The sequence below is a fragment of the Plectropomus leopardus genome, chromosome 18 (assembly GCF_026936395.1).
Source record: "Plectropomus leopardus strain MGB_pleo_1.0 chromosome 18, ASM2693639v1, whole genome shotgun sequence".
NCBI lineage: Eukaryota > Metazoa > Chordata > Actinopteri > Perciformes > Serranidae > Plectropomus > Plectropomus leopardus.
The window spans coordinates 10,001,759-10,023,513 of record NC_142193.1 but is presented as its reverse complement, the minus strand read 5'-3'; the positions used below and the strand labels follow the sequence as shown (position 1 = coordinate 10,023,513).

The window sequence follows — 21,755 nt, the reverse complement described above, 5'->3', positions numbered from 1 at the left end:
TAGTCTGAATAAGTCCAGGCTTCAAGTGCGGAGGTGATGGAAGAGTGTGTGTCAGAAGTAAATGAGATACATTTGGCTTTGCTGGCACCTGGACTGGACCAGCACACGCACACATTCACACACATGCAGGACTGACCCCTCTTCCATCTTCCCCAAATCCACGTCTGTCATTGAGCCCCATCAGGATATGCCGGGTCAGGGAAAACCTCAAGGGCAAAGTTCAGGAAACAATTAAGGGAAATAACTGCACACCAGTGGACCGAATTCCAGGTCCATTTTGAATATGTTTCTGTTTCTCAGAAGGTCCCACTCGTTAAATCATTAACCCTGCGACTGGAGACCACAAAAGAGGAAAAGCAACACAGTTGTATGTTAAAAATTTAGATGCCATCTGCTTTGCAAGTGGCTATTGCAAGAGCTATTACAGAGAGGGATGAGAGCAGAGCCCCCTGTAAATCAGTGGAGGCTTACTGGGTTTGTGGTTTGACCCTGAAGTCCATTTCACCTTCAGACATTTAGCTCCCGACCATGGCCAGCGAGGCAGAATGCTTTCACAGCGTTTCATCACTGCATTATGTCAGAAGCACTTAAATAAGGTATATGTCATACAGAATATAAACATCTGAGCTTCTATAACACGTCCAGTATCAGTGTGCAGGACTGCAGTGTGACAGCAAATCATGAGTAGTGTGGAAACATGGTTTGGTCTCTGAACACACAACATTTTTATGTCATTTTTTTTTTTTTTTTTTTAACTTTTAGTGTGTACAGAGGAGTGTTTTCCAAACTGCAGATGGTGCCAAAAGCTCTCAGCAGCTGATTTTTGACAAAAATAATGTGTGTGCAAAACACATACAAAATCTGGGTTGGGCGAGCTTTGGAGGAAAGGGTACACAAATCTGAACGGGAGACGAGGCCATGCTCCAAAAAATTCCACTCTGAGATCCATCCAGAATCCTTCAACTCATGCTCCCGCCTTGCTCCCGCTCCACTCACATGCTTATTTTGGACCAATTACTTGCAAAACTGATGACACAAGTCTCAGCTATAGAGAGGTGAAGTCCCTCCCCTTTTGATAGACCACCATGGGAACTTATTTTGGAAAAAATATGTATGATAGTCAGTGGGGAGAGACAAATGATTGAATGATAACACAAGTTGCATAGTTATATCTAACTTGTTCTCACCCCAAGTTGTCACATATTGTCAGTGGACTTTCATGTCTACAAGGTACACTCTAGGAATCCTCCTGCGTCTGCTGTTGACCTTCCACGACGCCGCAACCAGTGCCAGCACAGTCAAGAAAAGCACAGGTTAGGTTCAGAAAAAGACCCAGCTGCTAACATGGCTTCTAGCCTTGTTTTAATTCTCAGTTTTCTTGTAAAACACTGGACCATTTTCCTACTTTATGCCTCCAAATGTATTCAAATGAAACAGCATCTGAAGGGAAAATAACTTCATGGTTGAACTTTATCCCAACATGGTTTCTCACAATGTGACAAAGAGTCATAACAGTCACAAGCCAAAAAGCGTGGGATCCAGTGATTTACTGGCCACAATGTGCATGTGTTTATTTGTGGTATACTGTCATGCTAATAGCGGTTATTTTATACATGGCAGGATCCATGAATTTATCCTGGCATTGAAACAATCTTTAACATTATATTTGGATGGCTGACTTTAATTGTCTGTATATCTATACGATACTGCAGGCCCCCACCCCCGAGGAAGAAAATGTATGGTTGAGTGGAGAAGCCTGAGCCTTTGTGGCTGGAATGACAACAACATAAAGTGATGTGAAGGAGGTTATTGGGATGCATGTTGTGTGAAGAGAGATGTGTGATGGCGCTTACTGGAGATCGAGATAATGGGAAAAAAACAAGAACAAGGAAGAAAACCAGGCGAATGAATACAGATTTCATGTTTAGGGCTGAGAAAGATTGGAAATGCAATAAAAACAATATATGGTCGCGCACGCGCGCGTGCACACACACACACACACACACAGAGCAAAAGTTTATTTTGTGTCTGTGTTGAGGATTTCCAGGACATTAGCAGCCAGACATGTATGCTGGTTGAGTAAACGTGACCCAACTGAACAAGGTTACGGCCTTTGATCACTGCCAATGAGACGAAAAGCATGATGGGACGTGAACACAACATGACTACAAACCAAACACACATTATACACAAATGCACCTAGTAATAAATGCAGCAATAAACTTCAAACAAGATGAGGAAACGCACAAAAAAGTGACTATGCATCTGAATTAAAGCCTTCATTAGTTTTTATTTAATAGTATTGAGCTGTTTGTGGAAGTCCAGAGCTCAGGAAGATCACATTTTGGAAGTAAAGGATGCTTGGAGGAAGGTAGAGGAAGAGGATCAGGTTATCTATGATTGCTATTCAATACTGTCCAACCAGCTAATCGTATTACTCTCCTCTCTGTGCCCTGCTGTCAATACTCATCCTCGGGCTACTCTCGGTCGACGGCTTGCCTTTTTTTTTAACCACCATCTCTTTTTCTCTTTGCTCTTAACACCTCTTTTCATTTGTTTTGATTTCTCTCCGGCATCCCCTCTCTTGTCTCCTTCCACATGATGTTCCAGGTGCTTCAGAAGTAAAGCAGCGGTGGCCTTTACGATCCCAGGATGCTCATATAGACCAAAGAAAGCCTAAAACAACAATGTCCTGTCTCATTCACAGACGTTAAAACTCCTTTGATGCCAGGACGTTGTCCCTGTGTGAGACAATGCATGCAAAGCAAGTGAAATGTAAATGTCCCTGCCTGCAGGGGCATTATGCAGATGTTCTGCTTCTTCTATTTGAACAAACAAGCAAGAATATAATTGCAATCCCTTAAAGTTGAATATATTTGAATCACAATTTGTGCATCATAACAATGGCTCTCCTGATTGATGCCAAGGAAGCAGCACATTTATCTGCCGAGGTGCTAGATGCACTCAGAGGGCAGGGAATAATGTCTGGAAAGACATCAAGGTTTAAAATCACACCATCAATATTCCATCAGCGCCACCTTGAGTGAAGCAGCTCATCCATTTGGCTGATTATAGTGGTTAGCTGAAGCATCACCATGAAGAGGACGGAGAAAAGCTGCTAAGAAAAGCAGATAACTACTTTTCTCGATTGCAGTGGATCATAAATGGTCTTATCTGAAGCAGTGCTTCGCCTCACTGCGAGTATAGGAGTGGGAGACAGATAAAGAAATCGTGCTATTACTTACTGGCTTACCGGATGCTCTCAAAAGCACTTTATAAACATGTCTTTATTGTCGTTTTGAAGAGGAACAAAATGATTAAGGCTATAACTTGGATCATTACACAATAAAATATGACAATTCAATTTAACATATCCCCTCAGGATAATAAAAAGGATGGGAATATCAAAAATGGATAATATACAGCAGAAGAGAAAAAAATTAAAAAAGCAACAAAACATCATCTGGTCCCCTGAACACTATCAGTCAGTCTACAGCTTGCACAACTGACTGCAACCATTTTTTGTGTGAAAGGTAAAAGTCACATTAGCATTTTAAACATTCAATCAAATTATTGGTGCAGATGATCTGTTTATATGATCCTCTCTGTTTACTGCAAATGGAAATTAGCATTATATTTGAAGCTACTCCCGGTCCAGCTGCAGTGCAGCAGAGCAACGTCTACATAGCCCCTAAAACTGAACAATTTTAAGTCTTGACGTAGGCAACAGCTGTTGCTGCAGCTACTATGTTTCTTGGTTGTTTGTCTGTCAGTCCACAGCCCAGTAAGGCATTTTATGTTTATGCATTGTATATTTCTGCAAACAGAGAATACGTTTCATTTGCATGTTTGTGTATCATATCAGCATTTCTAAAGTGATGTCATATACAAGCTGACTTTTGTCATTGGTAGGTGGGAGGAATGGTGGATGGCATGTCACCTAGGTGAGGCGCCTGCCAAGCTGCAGACCACTGTTTGACACCAGCATTACTGGCTGTTTTTAGCGACCCTTTGTTATGTTTCCACTGGTGTGGCACCAATTCTGTGTGTTTTAAGCCAAATCATAATCTTTTTCACAACATTACTAAGTGTTTTTCGTGCCTTAACTGAACCCCAAACTTCACCATAGCTTTGCCGAGAAATGTAAAGTTTCAACATATCCACTAAAAATCTACAAAAGTAACATATCTGTGGTTTGCAGAAACGTTCACAGTGAACATTTTTTCTGGCGATTGGGTTGCCAACCGTGACCGTGACCTCACAAAATGTATTTTTAGCCTTAACTCAAGAATCCATTTGCAAATTTTAAAATTTCACACAAATGGCTAATATGATACATTGATGGCATTTTAAATCCAAAAAGTCAAAGGTCAACTGCACTGTGACATCATAATGTTCAGCAAAAATACTTTTCTGGTCATTATTCAGCATCATATCTCAGGAACAGAAGGGGCAACATTTGGTAATACTGAATTGGTGACATTAATGTCAATGAACCGTGCTGGTTTTATAGATCCTCTGTGCTGATGGGTTGAAGACGTGTTTAAAGCATATACGTTTTTAAGTTGTAGCTTTTTTGTAGCAACATCCATATTTGAAGCATTGTCTGCTGTCATAGCTACAACTCTGTGTTCTGTCCTGTTTTGCTGGTAGTCCACGACATGCTTATTGGTTTAGCCGATATTGAGCTTCAGTCGATTGTTGTTGCACCCCACGATTCCTCTGTAATCCTCAGTAAAAATATTCTCTAAGCAGAGACAGCTTGTTTCTCACTGCAATTAAGCATGTCAATATAGTGATCACTTTCGTTTTGCCAAAAATACACCTAATACTATTTATTAAATTCCTTTTAGGTCTTCACATAAGTCTGGACAGCAACGGATGTAAATTGCAACATGAGTGGTTGGTTGAGGCATACAACCATGAGGCTGTTATTCTAGTCAATGATTACTATGTTTTATATTTGAGTGTTAAATGGGCAGTTCATCACAGTATAGAAAAATGCATATTTCTCCTTACAGATGTAACATAAAGCCTTTATCTAGCCATACAGACAGTTTCTGTTTTATCTTCTATCAGGTTTTGGGAGATCTATATCTCTATGCTGCTACTCCGACACAGTGTGGAAAAAAGTAAATTGGATTTTGTTTGTGGTTGATCAAAGGATTGAAAAATGAAATTGGAAAAACTCAACAGGAGCTTACCTTTCCAGAACAAATATCTTGGTTACTCTGGATAATACACAGACTTCACTGTCAACAAAGGGACTATTTCCTTCATAGAAAGTAGGTCCAACTGTTCACAGTGAGGTCTGTGATTATTCTGAAGAGTCAGTACATTGTTTCTGGACGGACACATTACTCCTACTCTCAGTTAATCCAAAACTACTCCTACAAAGAAAAAAAATCCTCTTGTACTACGAGAAATAATAATAATAATACTAATTTAAAAAATCATGAGATGAAAGTTATTGAGATGGACATTTTTTTGTGTGGTAGTAAAATGTCAAGTTTGCAAGTTTCCTGGGCATCACCTGTTTTTCTTCTTCTGTACCTTTCAGCTTCTGGTTCCCAGGTACACAAGGGTCACCTATTGTGAGGGGTCACATGTTTTACAACCTGGTGCTGCTACCTTTCCACCACACCGCGACAGCAGGGGATCTGAGGGTGAAGCACGCTCTGACCACCAGTCATGTGGAGACAGAAACAGGAAGAGCATTAACTGCTTTTTTTATGGCAGCGCAGGAGTGCGACAGTGCACCTGCTCGATGACAAACCCCCTCCCCTGTATGTCTCTGTCTGGTTTTGCCAGGTATGAAAGGTTTTGTGTTTAGTGTCTGTAAGTATCAGGTCAGCAATATGACACTGAGTCTGATGCTTCACTGCACCTCTGCAGCATCCTGTGACAGTCTGGGACACAGAGGGAGTGCAGAACATGAGTCCTCTGGGGTCTGCAGAAAATCCACCCACTCTGTCAGGATATATAGCTTTTCTGACAGAAATGGTCATCCTGCACATCAGGGTCACAGGAACCACTCTGATGGAGGAGGCGCTTACTCAGGGACTGCAATTTAAATGTCAGCTGATAATACTTTACCATTGAGTGCACAAAAGCCTGAGTATCTGTCCAGGAAGAAGGAAGTTATATGAATAGCCTACCAAAAAAATGTTTCTTATTACAGTTATTATGGTGGCCGGGCAATTGCCAATTGTGGTCAGCATTTGCATATCTGGTGGCATGTGTTTAAAATTGATTATAGTATTATTGTTTGACAAGTTGAAATCTCACCGTGCACCAGATGTCTGGGAGTTATTTTTTATTCCTACATGAGATAAGTGAGTCTTTTGGAGCAAATGGTGCATTTCACACTCAGAAAACTGGATGCAAGATGTGTCGTTTGCTCCAAAACACTCGCTTATCGCATGCGTAATAAGAGAACAACCTCTGGAGATCTGGTGTGCAGTTGTGCTGGAGTAAATACATTTTTTTACTCTTGCCTAAATTGTTGAAAAAAGTCATGTCTAATAAATATATTCAGGAACAAATACACAGAAAGAGATACATATTGTGTATCATCAAAACCAGACTTTTAACGAGCTCGCTCAGCCCCAGAGCACCAATTTTACTGTATCAAGATGGAAAATAAGCCATGGTCTTCATAATGACCACATATGCCATTGGTCAGGAGGAGTGTTAGGCTTGTTACTGGGAATGTATGACACAAGGGAGGCAGCAAGACTAAAAAAATCCAAAGCCATGCCAGCAGCTCTCTGAGGCTGTACTCAGGACCTGAGGCGCTTTGAGTTAAATCCTAATGTCAGTACGCTAACAGGCTCACAATGACAATGCTGATAAAGTTACATGCTGATGTTTGGGAGATACAATGTTTACCATTTTGCTGCCATGTGCTAATAAGCACTAAACACAAAGTACTGAGGCTGAATGTTAGGAAGTTATTTGGTCACAAACCAAACTATTGGATAGACTGAAATTTTGACCTCATGATGGTGCTAGATAAAAAGTAAAGGAAACATCAGAGTTATTACTATTCATCCTCATAGGCGCATGAGTGTCTGTACCAAGAGTATATAGCAACCCATCAAATATTTGCCAAGACATTTCCCTCAAAACCACAAATGTCAACCTCACAAAGGTACTAAAATATATGTCAGGGACTCACCAGATTCTAGGGATCATCCTCTGAGGAACATTAATATCATCAAACAGTCGTTGAGTTATCTAAGTTTGAACAGAAGTGGTGGGGCTACAGATAGACCAACATTAATATTTTAGGGCTACACTGCTAGCACACATTACCAACTTTGCTTCTAATTTTTCCTAGTGGCCACTTGCAGTATTGCAGCAGTTTTGCAGCCCCAAAAGCATCTTCCCCATAGACCACCATTACAAAAGAGACGTCTGTAAAATTATTGACATGAATCTCAAACTGCATCCACAATGGTTAAAAGCTGGGATTAAGGTCCATACATAACGCGTTAAAGTTTTTTTTAATCATGTTAATCGCCAATTGACATTCTGACTTTAAGAGGCTGCACCAGGCTGAGTTTTACACTTGAGTGGTGATACTGGTATCATATGAAACTAGAAGATGAAAGGAATCCAGTCCAGAGAAGCTAGCGTGTCAACCAAGTCATGCTAGCTTCTCAGGAAAGGGGCTGAATAATGCTCCTAATTTAGGCTAAATTTTGGCCATGTAAAAACGGCATGGTCATTTCAAAGGGATCCCTTGGCCTTTGACGGCAAGATATCTGAATGAAAATGGATTCTGTGGGTACCCATGAGTTTTCCCTTAATAGACATGCCCACTTTACACTAGTCCCATGCAATATTTTGCTGTCATTTGAATCCTAATCAAGTATGAAATGCTTTACCTTGCCAATATGGACTTTATAAGTAAGCAAAGAAGAGAGCAGTCCTATAAGGAGGTCGGTTGGGTGGTGGACTGTTCACAAAACACGGGACTTTCTGACTGGTGTTTGGAACCATGTAAACACCATGCTTCTTTTCATAAACTAACCACACTAAATACACTTGCCTTAATCTAACCTCCATTACCTTATCTGAAGTACGTCACTTTATGTTAAGTATGTAATGTCATTTATGGGGTGCCAATTTGTGGGATATCACACGAAACGTTGTACGTTGATACGTTACTAGGAACCTGATTTCCTGACCTAAAAATACATCTACTGACTAGACCAATTAGAGCTATCCACTAGAATGGCTAAAAAAGTAATCATCATATATAAAGCACATTAATGTTAATATGTTGATGCTGATTAAGTATTAATTATGCACACTTCTTCATTACTTAGTATTTTTGTAGTCTGTTCCCATGTTCGACCACTGTATATAGTCCTTAATTCAGATTAGATCAGTAGCTACTTGGTACTTTTTGTTAATTAGCATTCTTTCCTTATTTATTCCTTGTTAGTTTCTTGGTATCCACTCAGGAGTTTGTGTAATTTATATGAACTGTTGTGTTGGTAATTCTACTGTGTACTAATGTCTGCCTCCAACTTGGCGTCCCTCATGAGCTGTTGGCTGCAGGTCAGCTCCCTTACTCCTTCACTACGGTATGTACATTGGCAGTATATGGCTGAAAACAAAGCTTTGAACATCCAAGAACAACAGATGAGAGGGAAACAGCATGATGAAAAGTCTTGAATTTTGACTCTCTGCTTTGATTTTGTGCACGGCAGTGTTTCCAATAAATTTCTCTTGAAGTCAGAGAGAAAAATCTGGCTTTGTAAAAATGCACAGTAAACATGAGTCACTGCAGCGCATTGCCCAGGGGGGTAGTTTGTTTCCCAAACACAGAAACACACCCTCCTTATGAAAAAAAACATACAAAAAAAAATCAAGTTAATCCCTTTCAGAGGTTCTAAACACAGTGGAAGTCATTAATCACCTACTGTAATTAGCAGGAAGTTAATTTATGCTTCTGTAATTCACTTAGTGCTGCTCAGAGTGAGAAGAGCTGGTATAAAAAGCTCAGTCGTGTGTCTCAGAACATGTAACACAGCCTGAAATTACTGGCAGAATAAATATATCAGCGGGAGATGTTAAATGTAGGGAAGCCACAGGAAGGAGAAGCAACTACCAAATATTCAAACCCATTGATTACAGCTTGAGCCAGTTTAGGGTAAAAAATAAACCAGGAATTCTGACATGAAAAAGATCAGTTGGCATTTACGGTATCTGTTTTACATAAATATATATAATATATGGGGATATTTCTGAAAGAAAAGCTCTCTGGTTCCTGTCATGATGCTGTTTAAAGGCCAGTTAAATGACTCTGATGGGATCATCTGCTTAAAAATCCATTTTTATTCTCCTCTTTGAACTTCTGATATTTGATCTTAACATTCTGGACGTGGGCAATCTTTCAGAGTTAAAGTTAACCAAGGAGAAAAAACCAAAACCATGAATATGACAGCGTAAAGACAGCCTGCCAGGAGAAAAGTGTATGTCCCCCCGCAGCTCTGGCTCGGCTCCAGCTTTCAGCGTGTAGTTTTTGTGGTTTATATTTGCAAACGATTTGTGAAGGGTGAATGCATCTCCTCCTCTGTTTCGAATGGGAGCTATAATTCTTGTTTTTAGATGCATAACCAGTCACAGGTGACGTCCTATCCCCTACTTGGCAGAGTGTTTAAAACACATGGTGTCCACCCTCTGGTCTCAATACGTCCCTCGGAGCAGCTCCCTCAATGCATGCTGGGCCATAACTTTATACAGTGGCCATGCAATGCTTACATCAACCCAAATCTGTCGCCCCAATGGTATGAAGATAAGAAATCACTGTGTGGTTGAAACATCACACCAGGGTCGAACTGGAGCCGCTTGTCTTGACTGGACTTTTCTGTGTCTAAACAGCACAACATCTGTATTTTATAAGCCCTGAGAAAGACCTTCCTCCAGTTTGAAAACTCCACCAGTTTTATTAAGATCTCAAGACACGTTTTCAACAAAGTGTGTGTAACCTGGACGTTATTTGTCTAACTCCAGCAATTAGGATAAAAACAATAGCCGAGAAGTGATTGATGAGGTGGATCATTTCTGCTCTTTACATGCATAGCCCCCATTTTTTTCTCTAACATTCAAGCTCAACCTGGCCAAACAGCCAGTCTGCAAAAAACAGGCAATAAAACCACAAGTTCCTCGAAATGCAAATGTGATGTTTTAGGGGTTTTATTGGGACCAATTAGAGAAACACTTCATAACTACTACAGAGAGTGATCCAATTTCTATTATTTTGGCTCTGTACTCCGCAACATATTGGAGCCAAAATGAAACGACTGTGGTTAAATACATGACTTTCAACTTTAATTTAAAGCCGTTAGCACCAATACAGGAATAACAATATATGATTCGAACTCAAAAATGAGAAAGAATATGTATACAAAGAGCTACAATTCCTACATTGTTCATTCAGCAGGCATATAAACACCTTCAAAGACCCTTAAAGCTGAGTTCTTATTTTAACATCAGTCTTAGTTTGATTTCAAATCCAATGTCCTGCAGCACTCAGCCACAACATTGTGTCCCTGTCCAAATGCTTACAGTATCTGCAGGCATTTCAACATCCAACCAAACTCTGACTAAAAAATGCACAGGAGTTTTACTGTATTCACAGGTTTTTAAGAACGCAAAACGCAACCAAAAAACCTAATTTCTCATGAAAAAGAGATTGAATTTTTGCTTTGATTTAGCAAGCACCCAAAAAGACATGTTTAGTGACTGTGGGAGTTATAAAGGAGCAAAGGAGGAAGTTGGGTTACAAAGTAACAAAGTCTGCATGGGCCAAGCAGGGGTGGATGGATGAGTCAACAAAACAAAGAACTTCACCACAGGAGACTGCTATTTGTTTCCTGTTTTGTTTGTTTATTATTATCACCATGACAACAAAGACCCCTCAACCTTAAAGAGAGTCATTTACCTCCAAACACATTTTCTCAACTTTTTTTCCTAAAGTAGGAAATAACAATAAGCACTACTAAAAATAGACAAAAAAAGGATCATCAATCATTTAACTACACAGTCTGCTTACTTACTCATGATAGAAGCATCAACATGCCTGCTAGACCCCATCCCAACTAAGCTCCTTAAGGAAGTTTTGCCTTTATTAGACAACTTTTTATTAGATATAATCAATGCGTCTTTATTAACAGGCTATGTACCCCAGTCTTTTAAAGTAGCTGTCATTAAACCTCTTCTAAAGAAGCCCACTCTCGAGCCTGAGATTTTAGCTAACTATAGACCGATATCAAATCTCCCCTTTATTTGTAAAACCCTTGAGAGAGTGGTTGCTCATCAGCTCTGTGACTTTCTCCAAGACAACAGTTTATTCGAGGACTTTCAGTCAGGCTTCAGAGTTCATCATAGCACAGAGACGGGACTAGTAAAAATTAATAACGACTTATTTATCGCTTCTGACACGGGTCTGGTCTCTGTTTTAATCCTATTAGATCTCAGTGCTGCATTTGACACCATTGACCATCAAATCTTACTGCACAGACTTGAAACCTCAATTGGCCTTAAAGGAACATCACTAGCCTGGTTTAAGTCATACTTATCAGATCGTTCCCAATTTGTTCACATCAATGATCAACCCTCCGCACATACAAAGGTCTGCTTTGGAGTGCCACAAGGTTCGGTGCTTGGACCAATCCTTTTCACTTTATATATGCTTCCTCTAGGCAACATAATTAGAAAACATTCCTTAAATTTCCATTGTTATGCTGATGATACGCAATTATATCTATCTATGAAACCAGATGAAACTGATCAGCTATCTAGACTTCAAACATGTCTTAAGGATGTAAAAGCCTGGATGAGCCGTAATTTCCTGATGTTGAATTCAGACAAAACTGAAGTTATTGTTCTTGGCCCAAAACACCTCAGAAGCTCCTTTTCCAACAATGTAATTTCTCTAGATGGCATTACCTTGGCCTCTAGCACAACTGTAAGGAACCACGGAGTTTTATTTGACCAGGATTTATCCTTTGCCTCCCATATAAAACAAACTTCAAGGACGGCTTTCTTTCACTTGCGTAACATCGCAAAAATTAGACATATCCTGTCCCAAACAGATGCTGAAAAATTAGTACATGCATTTGTCACCTCTAGGCTGGATTACTGTAATTCCCTATTATTTGGTTGCCCCAACAAATCTCTTAGGTCTCTCCAACTGGTGCAGAACGCTGCTGCTCGTGTTTTAACGGGAAGCAAGAAAAGGGATCATATTTCTCCTGTTTTAGCTTCTCTGCACTGGCTCCCTGTGAAATCCAGGATTGAATTTAAAATCCTCCTCCTTACTTACAAAGCTCTAAATGGTCAGGCTCATCCTGTCTGTCACAGCTCATAGTTCCTTACCAACCCTCAAGATCACTGTGCTCTGAAAATGCAGGGTTACTTGTGGTTCCCAAAATTTCCAAAAGTAGGTTAGGAACCAGAGCATTCAGCTACCACGCTCCTCTCCTATGGAACCATCTTCCATTTTCGGTCAGGGAGGCAGACACCGTTTCAACTTTTAAGGGTAGACTTAAGACTTTCCTCTTTGATAAAGCTTATAATTAGGGCTGGCTCAGGCTGCCTGGACCAGCCCATAGTTAGGCTGACATAGGTTTAACCTGCTGGGGGACTTCCCCTGATACGCTGAGCTCCTTTCCTTCTCTCAATGCCGCCATCGGAAATCATGCATGTCTGTTAACTGCATTGCCATTTGCAAGCTTAGCTTAGCTCTGTGATAGCCATGTGGTTCTCTCACTACCTGGGGCTCGCGATTACAGAGCCTGGGTCTGTTGAATTGCACTACGCTAATCCTGTTGCCTCTCGGGAGCATTCCTGCTCCCTTGTTTCCTAGTTTTCCTGGATCCTGGCCGTAACCTTGACTGTGCCTGACCGTGGTGAGAGCTGTGCTGATGCTGTGATCCTGCCTTTGGTTGTGCTCATGCTGTGGCTGTACTGATACTGTGCCCCTCGCTCGCCCTGAATGTGGTCTGGTCCTGGTTGCGCCGATGCTGTGATCTTGCCTTTGGACAACTCCCTTTCAACATATGCATGAGACTGTTATCATCTCCCTCAACATCATCATAGAGTGCAATTACTAATTTCACACCTACCATTATTGTAATATGACATGCATCTGTTTCTATTATTGCTGTGCCTCTCTTCCCCTCTCTTCCCCTCTCTCCCCCTCTCTCTTTCTCTTTCCTTTTTTGCCATGATTGTATTTCATTTGCTATTTACGACATCTATTGCTCGTCTGTCCGTCCTGGAAGAGGGATCCCTCACTATCCTCTACCGCTCTTCCTGAGGTTTCTTCCTTTTTTTTTCCCCCGTTACAGGGGTTCTTTTTCGGGAGTTTTTCCTTGGGTGATGTGAGGGTCTAAGGGCAGAGGGATGTCGTACACTGTAAAGCCCTCTGAGGCAAACCATGTTTTGTGATAATGGGCTCTATAAATAAAACTGACTTGAACTGACAAATATCAACAAAAATGACCATATCAACAAAATCTGCAGGTCTACAAAATCAGGCAGGCAAGATGCCTAAATTTGAAAATGTTCCTTGTGTGGTATGAAGGCATCAGAGCTGCACCTGATAGAACTGTCCCTCTTGCCTCCCTAATAGTCAAGACTGCAGCAAAGAAAACCCAGACTAGAACAAATTCATCTTGTATTGAGCCTAACTTTACTGGATCATACCAAGATATACCAGGTAGGGATTTAATCAGCAGATGCTCCAGTTTAAAATGAGACAAAACTTTTGTATAAAACTTCTCAAAATGTGGAATAGACAAGGTAAGGCTTGTTGTTTATAGCTGAAATGATTTCTGGAAAACCCTCAGCCCAGAAGTGGGGAGTCACTGTTCAGTGGCAGTATAAAACGGTCAATAAAACAGATTTCTCAACAATTATAAATCACTGCAATCACAAGAGCTCCTTTAGCGTGCAACTTTTAATGTGCTAACAAAATATTAGGGTGATTGCTCAAATAGTTGTGAGATTAACTACAGACAGATGAATGCACATGCTCACACGCGCACACAGAAATGCATGATCCCCTCCAGGTGCTATAAAGCGTAACAGTAGTAAAAAGGTCCTTTTCATGGACTGACTTATTACAGTAGCAGCTCAGGTGTAAATAGGGAAATTGATGATGACTGCATTCCATTTAGCTGCTGTGACTTCAGGTTCCTTGTATCATGCATGCTTGCTCCCTGTTACACTCACCATCACTAGTTAGTGACAACAATGCTTTCCCTACTGTGACAAGCAAAATGTCAGCTGTGAAAATGATCTTTAGAACATGTTTCCACACAATAAATAAGACTGTGTTCCACTGAATTTTACATGTCGCTGCCCTTGAGTTGCTCACCGCGACAACTTCCACCAAGCGGCAAGTCATCTTCATCAAGATTGTATTCATTAGTGACCTTGCAGACTGACATGACACTTCCTTTTGCTGACCAATCATACGCCTGGAAATGTGATCCGTACAGAGAAAAATACATGTATCCTACCAAAGACTGCTGTCAGCACATATCCAAATATCCATAACACTACTAATAGAGCTCTCATTCAGAGGACATTTTTCTATTTTGGGCTGTTGGGTGGATCCATTTCAGTTGTAGTACATCTCTGTTACACTGTTGTTGGGATCAAACAATATCAACAACATGACAGGAGAGTGTTAATGTTAATTATTAGCATCTATTTGACGGATGAGTTGGAGCCCATTATTGACTAACTGCACATTTTTACGGAGGTATTTTACGCACTGTGGACAACAAATAGTGGATTTAAAGGAGCCGACATGTGAATTCAATATCAAAGAAGGCTGCATTGATGGAGAGGAGTGCTGTCAGAGTCATCAGAATGGGGGTTAGTCGGAGGTGCTGCAGGGGTGATCTCAAAGGAGGATGTAGGAAGTGGGAGAATTGATGTGTCCCAAGATCAATACTGGAGAGCATTTGGATCTACAACAGTGAAACTAAATCACCCTGTGGCTGCTGCTGCTTCAGGGGCATCAGCCTCTTCGTCCCCTGAGCTGATGATCAGTGTGAACAAGGTGGAAGTAACGGGGTCAGGAGGATTGGACAAGATGGAGATTGAAAAAGGCTGGACGCAGATAAAGCCGAAAATATATATATATTTTTTGGATGACTACAGCTTCTTCATCATCACATTGTCTTGGATCAATACCCATCAACACTGGTTTTCCTTGAGTGTAAAGGCTAAGTACCTCAATGAGCATCAAACACAATTACAATGCTTAGATGTGCATTAGCGGTTTTGAAGTGGTCTCTCCAAATTTAGGATCATCTTGATAAAGAAAACCAAAAAGAATATTTGTGATGTAGCAGGCAGAGCTTAATGGATGAAAACGTCAACATGTTCAGCAGGTTTCCGAAAAAGTGCTTCAGACTAATAGTATATCCATTTCTGCAACATTAGTGCTAAACAATATACAGTGCAGTCTATCATAAAAAACAATGACTATTCAATCATAACAATAATATTAAAAAAATAAACAAATGTTTGTAATGAAAAAGTAGGATAGTAACCTGAGATCAGTGAAAAAAAGCCTTTTCATGGTGCATATCCCTCAGAGAATTGTCTGTCTATTTGGGGAAGAACAACATCATCCTTCACTGTTAACCTGCTACTGATATGAACTCATCTGAGTCGCCCTCTTGTGGCCCATGATGATAATGTATTTGACTGATGGGAATATGTTAAGAGTTGGATGGTAAGAAACTAGTAAGAAACTGGGACATACAAGCATTTGTTTTGCACAAACATAAAGTCATGGTTTATTTAAGTTGAGTTTGTTTTATAAGTTGCATTTTGCACAACTTATTCACTGGATATGAGGTTAAAAAAAAGTAGATTAATTGAAAAATAGAAACACCTGTTACCCCTGCAGTTCTTGAGGTTTCTTTAGTTGTTTGTGGGTGACCCAATTTTCAGGCCACGTTTTTGAGGCTGCACTTTGTGGTGGTCTCGTTTGGGAGGCATGGAAAGGTGTTTCTAATATTTTTGCCTGCCTCATTTACATATGTGGAGAAGAAAAAATATTAGAAACACACGTCAAGATAATTCAATCCAGCCCAATGGCACAGACTGCAGTCTTAAGCGCAGTGTCATTCACTATATACATATGGACAGAAGTATGTGGACAAGGACAATTGTTAAACATGTAATGGGCTGCAGCGCTTTGATCAACTATTGATATTTTGTGACAACCAGTTAATCTCAACAGTGTTGAATGGAGTTGAGGTCAGGACTCTGTGCAGACCAGTCAAGTTCTTCCACACCAAATTGGGAGATCAAGTTTTTAGTGAAGCTATCTTTGTGTATGTGGGGGGACTGTCATATTGAAAAAGAGAAGGGTCTTCCCCAAACTACTGCCACACAATTTTCTTGAGAAAGCAGATATCTATATGGCCAACAACCCCAACACTGTGCAACAAGCACCAGCTCAGCTGAGAAGGACACCATTTGTTGGCAGGTATGCCTATACGAAACTGCTCACAACGAGGTCTGTGGATTATCTTCAGTTCTTCACCAGAACATGATTTGTAGAAAGAGACATGGCTGTTGAGTTTTTCAGATGTATATGTTTGGTGATTTGAGACCGACAAGCCAAGTGCCATCTAGTTTTAATAAATTCGAGAAAGGGCAGACATCTCCACAGCCGTTATCTCCAACACTCATCAACTCACACCAAAACAATTTAGACTGATTTATAGTGCTAAAGGTAAGAGGAAAAATATGACTTTTTGATTTTGGGGTAAACTGTCCCTTTAGGATTTCATGTATTGCTACAAGCCCAAAACATGAGACAGCTCTGAAAACACACAAAAGTAGAGGTGTCCACATACTTTTGGCCACATAGTATATAGCGTAGAGTGAGAGGGGGAAGTGGAGAAAGTGATGAATGTGTCAGACATTAAATCATTTTTATGTCACTTTTACAGACCTCACGTGCGATTAAAGCAGGAGAGAGATGGAGGGAGAGAGAGAGAGAGAGAGAGAGAGAGAGAGAGAGAGAGAGAGAGAGAGAGAGAGAGAGAGGAGCAGGTTGTATAGTCTTACTGCAGGAGTATCAGGGGTAATAAACCGGAGGCTGGACGTGCCCCCTCTCTTCTCTCCTCTCGTCTCCTCCGCAGTGCACTTGCAGCTGAGCAGCTCTCCGGACAGGACGGTCTCATCCTCCTGCTCCTCTTCATCTTCTTCTTCTTCTCCTCCTCCTCCTCCTCTGTGTGTTTTTGTGTGCTGCTGCTGAGGGGGTGCACCGAGAGTCGCATCTGACTCTGGTCCAGAGGTCCCGGACAGGCGCGTGATGGTGCGGACTCATTGATAAAATCCGCTGCCGCTGGAATTAAAATGAGCTCTCCCGCTGAGCGGCTCTCCTCCTCCACATAGCGCTTCCTTCTCTGCACAAGATCTGTGTTTGTGTGACTCCAGCAGGCGACGCAGGATGACTACTACCTTACCGCTGGTGATTTTGTGCGCTTTGGTAAGTAGCCTGTACAGTAACTGATGCGTCTTGGCTGAAATATTCTGATTGCACGTTTTTTTCCTGTTATTTATAGAGACTTTGTGATAAAAAAAACAACAACTCATGTTTAATTTGTGTGACTACTTTTAAAAGCAATAATATTCATTTAATAGCCTAATCCTGGTGGGACTTTGGTAGTGAGTTTTCTTGACTTCAGAGCTAATCATCGCATTTATTATTCCTTTTATGATGCATGTGATATTTTTAAAATATTGTGAACAGGGTTTTAATGTGTGCTGTATCAGTACTGTGGTGTTTCCCTATAAAAACGTCATATTAAAGGACCATGGTGCCGTTTTTATACCCTACTAAACATGCTGCATGTTGCTAAACAGTTGATTTGCATGTGATATTATTTCCCGGTTCTATTATATTCCCAGAGCTACACACACACACACACACACACAGACACAGACACACACACACACACACACACACACACACACACACACGCCCCTACATGCACACTCACACACCTCCCTTTTGGTTTTGAAAAAAAATGTACAGCCTTGCTGGGATTAGTAGATCTTACATTGGGCATCCAGGAGCAGTCTGCAGATAAACTTTAAAACCATTAATGAGAACAAGTAATTTACGTCTAATTTTAGTTTCATATTGGGATATCAAAATAAGAAGAGATAAAGATGCTGCGGCTTATGGAAAGTAAATTGATTCATTAATTTTTTATCTGACGAGCTGTAAATTGTTTGGCTTTTTTGACATAAAACACTTCTGATAGCGTGAAAAAGTTGGAGGACGGTGGCGATAGAGCACAGAGCTGAGAGAGCACGTCCTCCCGGCACTCTGGTATGTCCACAGCAGCTGGTCTAATTGGGCCGTGCAGCTCAGTCATCATGTGAACAGCCCTGGACGTGAGGGGTACACTCTGTTATGACAGCTGGTTTAAAGGGTGGCGATGGTCGGGTGCACTTTGGTAGAATTAAATTTAGAAATAAACTCTCAAATTGACCATGAAATTGAGGGGAGTACAAACCAAGCATATCACAGCTGGGTCACTGTATTGTTGTTGCATTTGTGTGTGTGTGGATGCATTTTCCTGCTGCTGGTGAACCAATTTCCCGCTGATTTTGCCATTAATCTGCGTTTGAGCTGAGTGATTGTCCAGGGAGATGTCACAGGAAAAGGGAGTTGGCGCAGGCAGCAGTCAGGGACATGAATCCTTCTCCTGCAGATTCGAGAGGGAACTCTCATGAGGTTTTGGACTCCATCCAGAGTTCATTTTTGCAGACAAAAACGTGACTTTAATTCTGATGATATGCTCAAAGACAATCTGAGATCTGTGCACAAAATGTTGAGGTAACAGTTTGTAAAGTCAGGAGGAGAAATGCACCTCGAGAGCAGAAAGTGGGACGACAGAGAGGGGGAAATGTTGAGCAGTGAGAATAAGAGAGAGCTGCTGGCTGCTCAGTACATCTGTTTCTGAATGAAAGCAGGGACAGCAGAAAGAAGATGGAGAGGAGGGACAAATGAGAGAGAGAGGAAGAGAAAGATTGAATTGATGTGTCAGCAAATGTGAATTAAGTGGAAATGAGCTTTTGCTTGTTACATAATAAGAGCCACAGGACATGAAAGTGTCTCAGTATAATGATTTTCTTTGTTCTAAAACGTCTGGATACAAATTCCTTTTATTTAACATTGTTGCGTACACACCAGCGGAACAAGCCTCAGTTCTTTTGCCAGCAGGGCTGCGTGGCATTTATATCAGAAAGAGTGAGGAAATGCAACAAGAGAGGAGGGGGAGAAAGAGAGTGATAACGGCAGTAAATTAGACAGGATGGAGAAATTTAAACCATGCATGCAAATAATTATGTTTCTGGAAGAAAGAGACTGCAAATGCATGTGTATTTACAGAGCAATGGCTGCCTGCTGCAGGTATGTAATGTGATAAAATGTGTATCTGTGAAATGCAAGTTAGTACAGAGTTATAAATAAAGACCTGTTATCTAATGCAAAAACAACTTTATCACCTCAGCTGTGAATCCAGTGAGAGTAGAGGTTTGCTTTACAGCAGTGGGCTATCTCCCATTTGGCCCCCATTAACTAAACCCTTTTATTGCACTATCATGGCCTATTATTTGGCTAAAGTTAGGGAAAGTCAATGCAATGTCCGCCTAAGTGACAAAAACCAAATTTAATTTTAGACCCTGAGGACATTTTTGCAAAGTAAGGACATCTTTCCTGCTCCTGACTTTGTTATGGTCCCGTCAGAGGACTGCATTTGTTTTCCAGCGGTTATGCTGTGTTCACATGAAATCAGGCAGATGGCAAACCGGATATCATTCTCAAGTTTGATGATAAAAGTAGGTGAGCCTGGCAGAGAATACTGGTGACAGTAAAATCTTTCTGACATCCTCCATGACTGACTTTGCAATCGGACATTATGTAGCTCCCACACACAAGAAGAAAACACGGGCGATCAACTAATGGACATTACCAGTACAATTGTATAAAATAATGGACATAAAATGATTCTATTTTTGATAAAAGCATGAAAAGTGGAAGAATTTTAGAGTGGAGCAGATTGAAGATATGATTTTTTTCAGCTTGCCTCGTGTTTAAAATAAAGAAAATGTTAAATCAGATTAAATTATAATCTAAGAGCTTTTATTTTGAAAATTCTGCTTTATATGAGCCTTCTGGTATGATAATGTTACCATCTGGAGGCTTTTCTCTTAAAAACATAGCCTTGTCCAGGCTCTCCCAGTTACCATCAGGGTGCTTTTATTTTGGAAATCCAGCCCTGTCCTGCTATTTTTCAAACAGTTTTTTTGTTTTCCTTGCCGTCCAAAACTGTTTCACGATGATTTCATGTGAATGCAGCATAAGGGTTACAGTTAGACTTAGTCTAAGAGGTGGATTTAAGCAGTTTTGATGGTTAAAGTTAGGATTAAGGTGGTAGAAAATGCATTATTCTCATTAAAAAGTCCTCATATGTAGAGAAGAACAAGTATGTGTGTGTGTGCCATTGCTGATCAGAAGAAGGGGCCGGCGTTTACAGCTCCTCTCACCTTTAGACACTAATTATGACGGCCATGTGTATAATGTTGTGTGCACATGATTTTATGGTAAGTGCCTCGGCCGCAGCGTGTCATGAGTTTACTATTAGAGCTGATGGGCCTTCAGGGGAGCCATTAGGGCAGTTTAGACTTGTTCAAAGTGTGTCTAATACAGGTGGAGACAACATGATTTATGATGAGTCCTGATAGCAGGTGGATTTAAGAAACAGCTTGGAAACCTGGCAGTAATTTTCGTCAATTTGTTTTGCTGTGTATGTTTAAGTCACAGTGGCTGTGTGCTGTGTGTTTGAATATGTGTCAAAGAGTTGCTCTAATGTACTGTATTGTTGTCCTAGGTGGCGTTAGCGGCGGCGTCTAAGACGGAGCGAGCAGTGCTACTCCCTTGTGACTCCGGTCAGTACACTACCAGTGGAGAATGCTGCCAGGTGTGTCCACCTGGAGAGGGAGTGATAAAGACATGCGGCGACACGCAGACTGTCTGCGCCCAGTGTTTGGACAGTGAGTATTTCATTCATAAAGTTAAATATTAAGACTTTCAACCACTGTGCATTTTGATCAAATCAAAAAGAAACCCTGACAGCAATTTCTGATAAGGCATACAGTATTAATAAGTTGTCAGAAATGGTTTAAAAGTCTGGTGTGCAGGATTGATCGAGTGGTAATGTTGCAGATTGCAACCAACTGATACTTCTCAAATGTGACATGCATGTAGGACTACGGTGGCAATGGTGATTATTAACTGAAAAAGTTATGAGTATGATATATCTTTTCTGCCAAGAGATGCCCCTAAATCTTACACACTGGCTATCAATACCAACAACTTCTGGGTTGCCAGGTTGTGAAAAATACCTTTGGGTCTCTGTAATACTATCCATCTACGAACAATATTAACATTTACCACTATACAACTGATAAAATATGCTAAATAAAAAAGAAGAGTCGCAGAAGCTCCAAGCGGCAGCCTCCGGAGCTGAAAAATGAAGCCATCGTGATAGTATGAAAAACTGCAGCTCCTCTAATGAACACGTAACGCTGGCTCCAACAGCAAGTCAGTCCCCATAGACACCCATGTTAAAATGCCCAACTTTACAGCAGAAATAAAATGTTTACAGCCTGGTACAAAATAA

The 21,755-nt window shown here is 40.8% G+C and overlaps 1 protein-coding gene and 1 long non-coding RNA gene across 2 annotated transcripts in view; one reads left to right on the top strand and one right to left on the bottom strand.

Moving 5' to 3' along the window:
• LOC148186435 (uncharacterized) overlaps positions 1-21,755 on the bottom strand; it is a 148,157-nt gene that overhangs the window by 8,560 nt on the left and 117,842 nt on the right. The window lies entirely within an intron of this gene.
• Positions 17,127-21,755, top strand: part of ngfra (nerve growth factor receptor a (TNFR superfamily, member 16)) — a 40,024-nt gene continuing 35,395 nt past the window's right edge. Inside the window, exons 1-2 of the mRNA XM_042505853.2 lie at positions 17,127-17,548; positions 20,964-21,126. Of these exons, the coding sequence (XP_042361787.2) occupies positions 17,510-17,548; positions 20,964-21,126 (202 nt within the window). The 5' untranslated portion in view covers positions 17,127-17,509. The remainder of the gene's footprint in view (positions 17,549-20,963; positions 21,127-21,755) is intronic.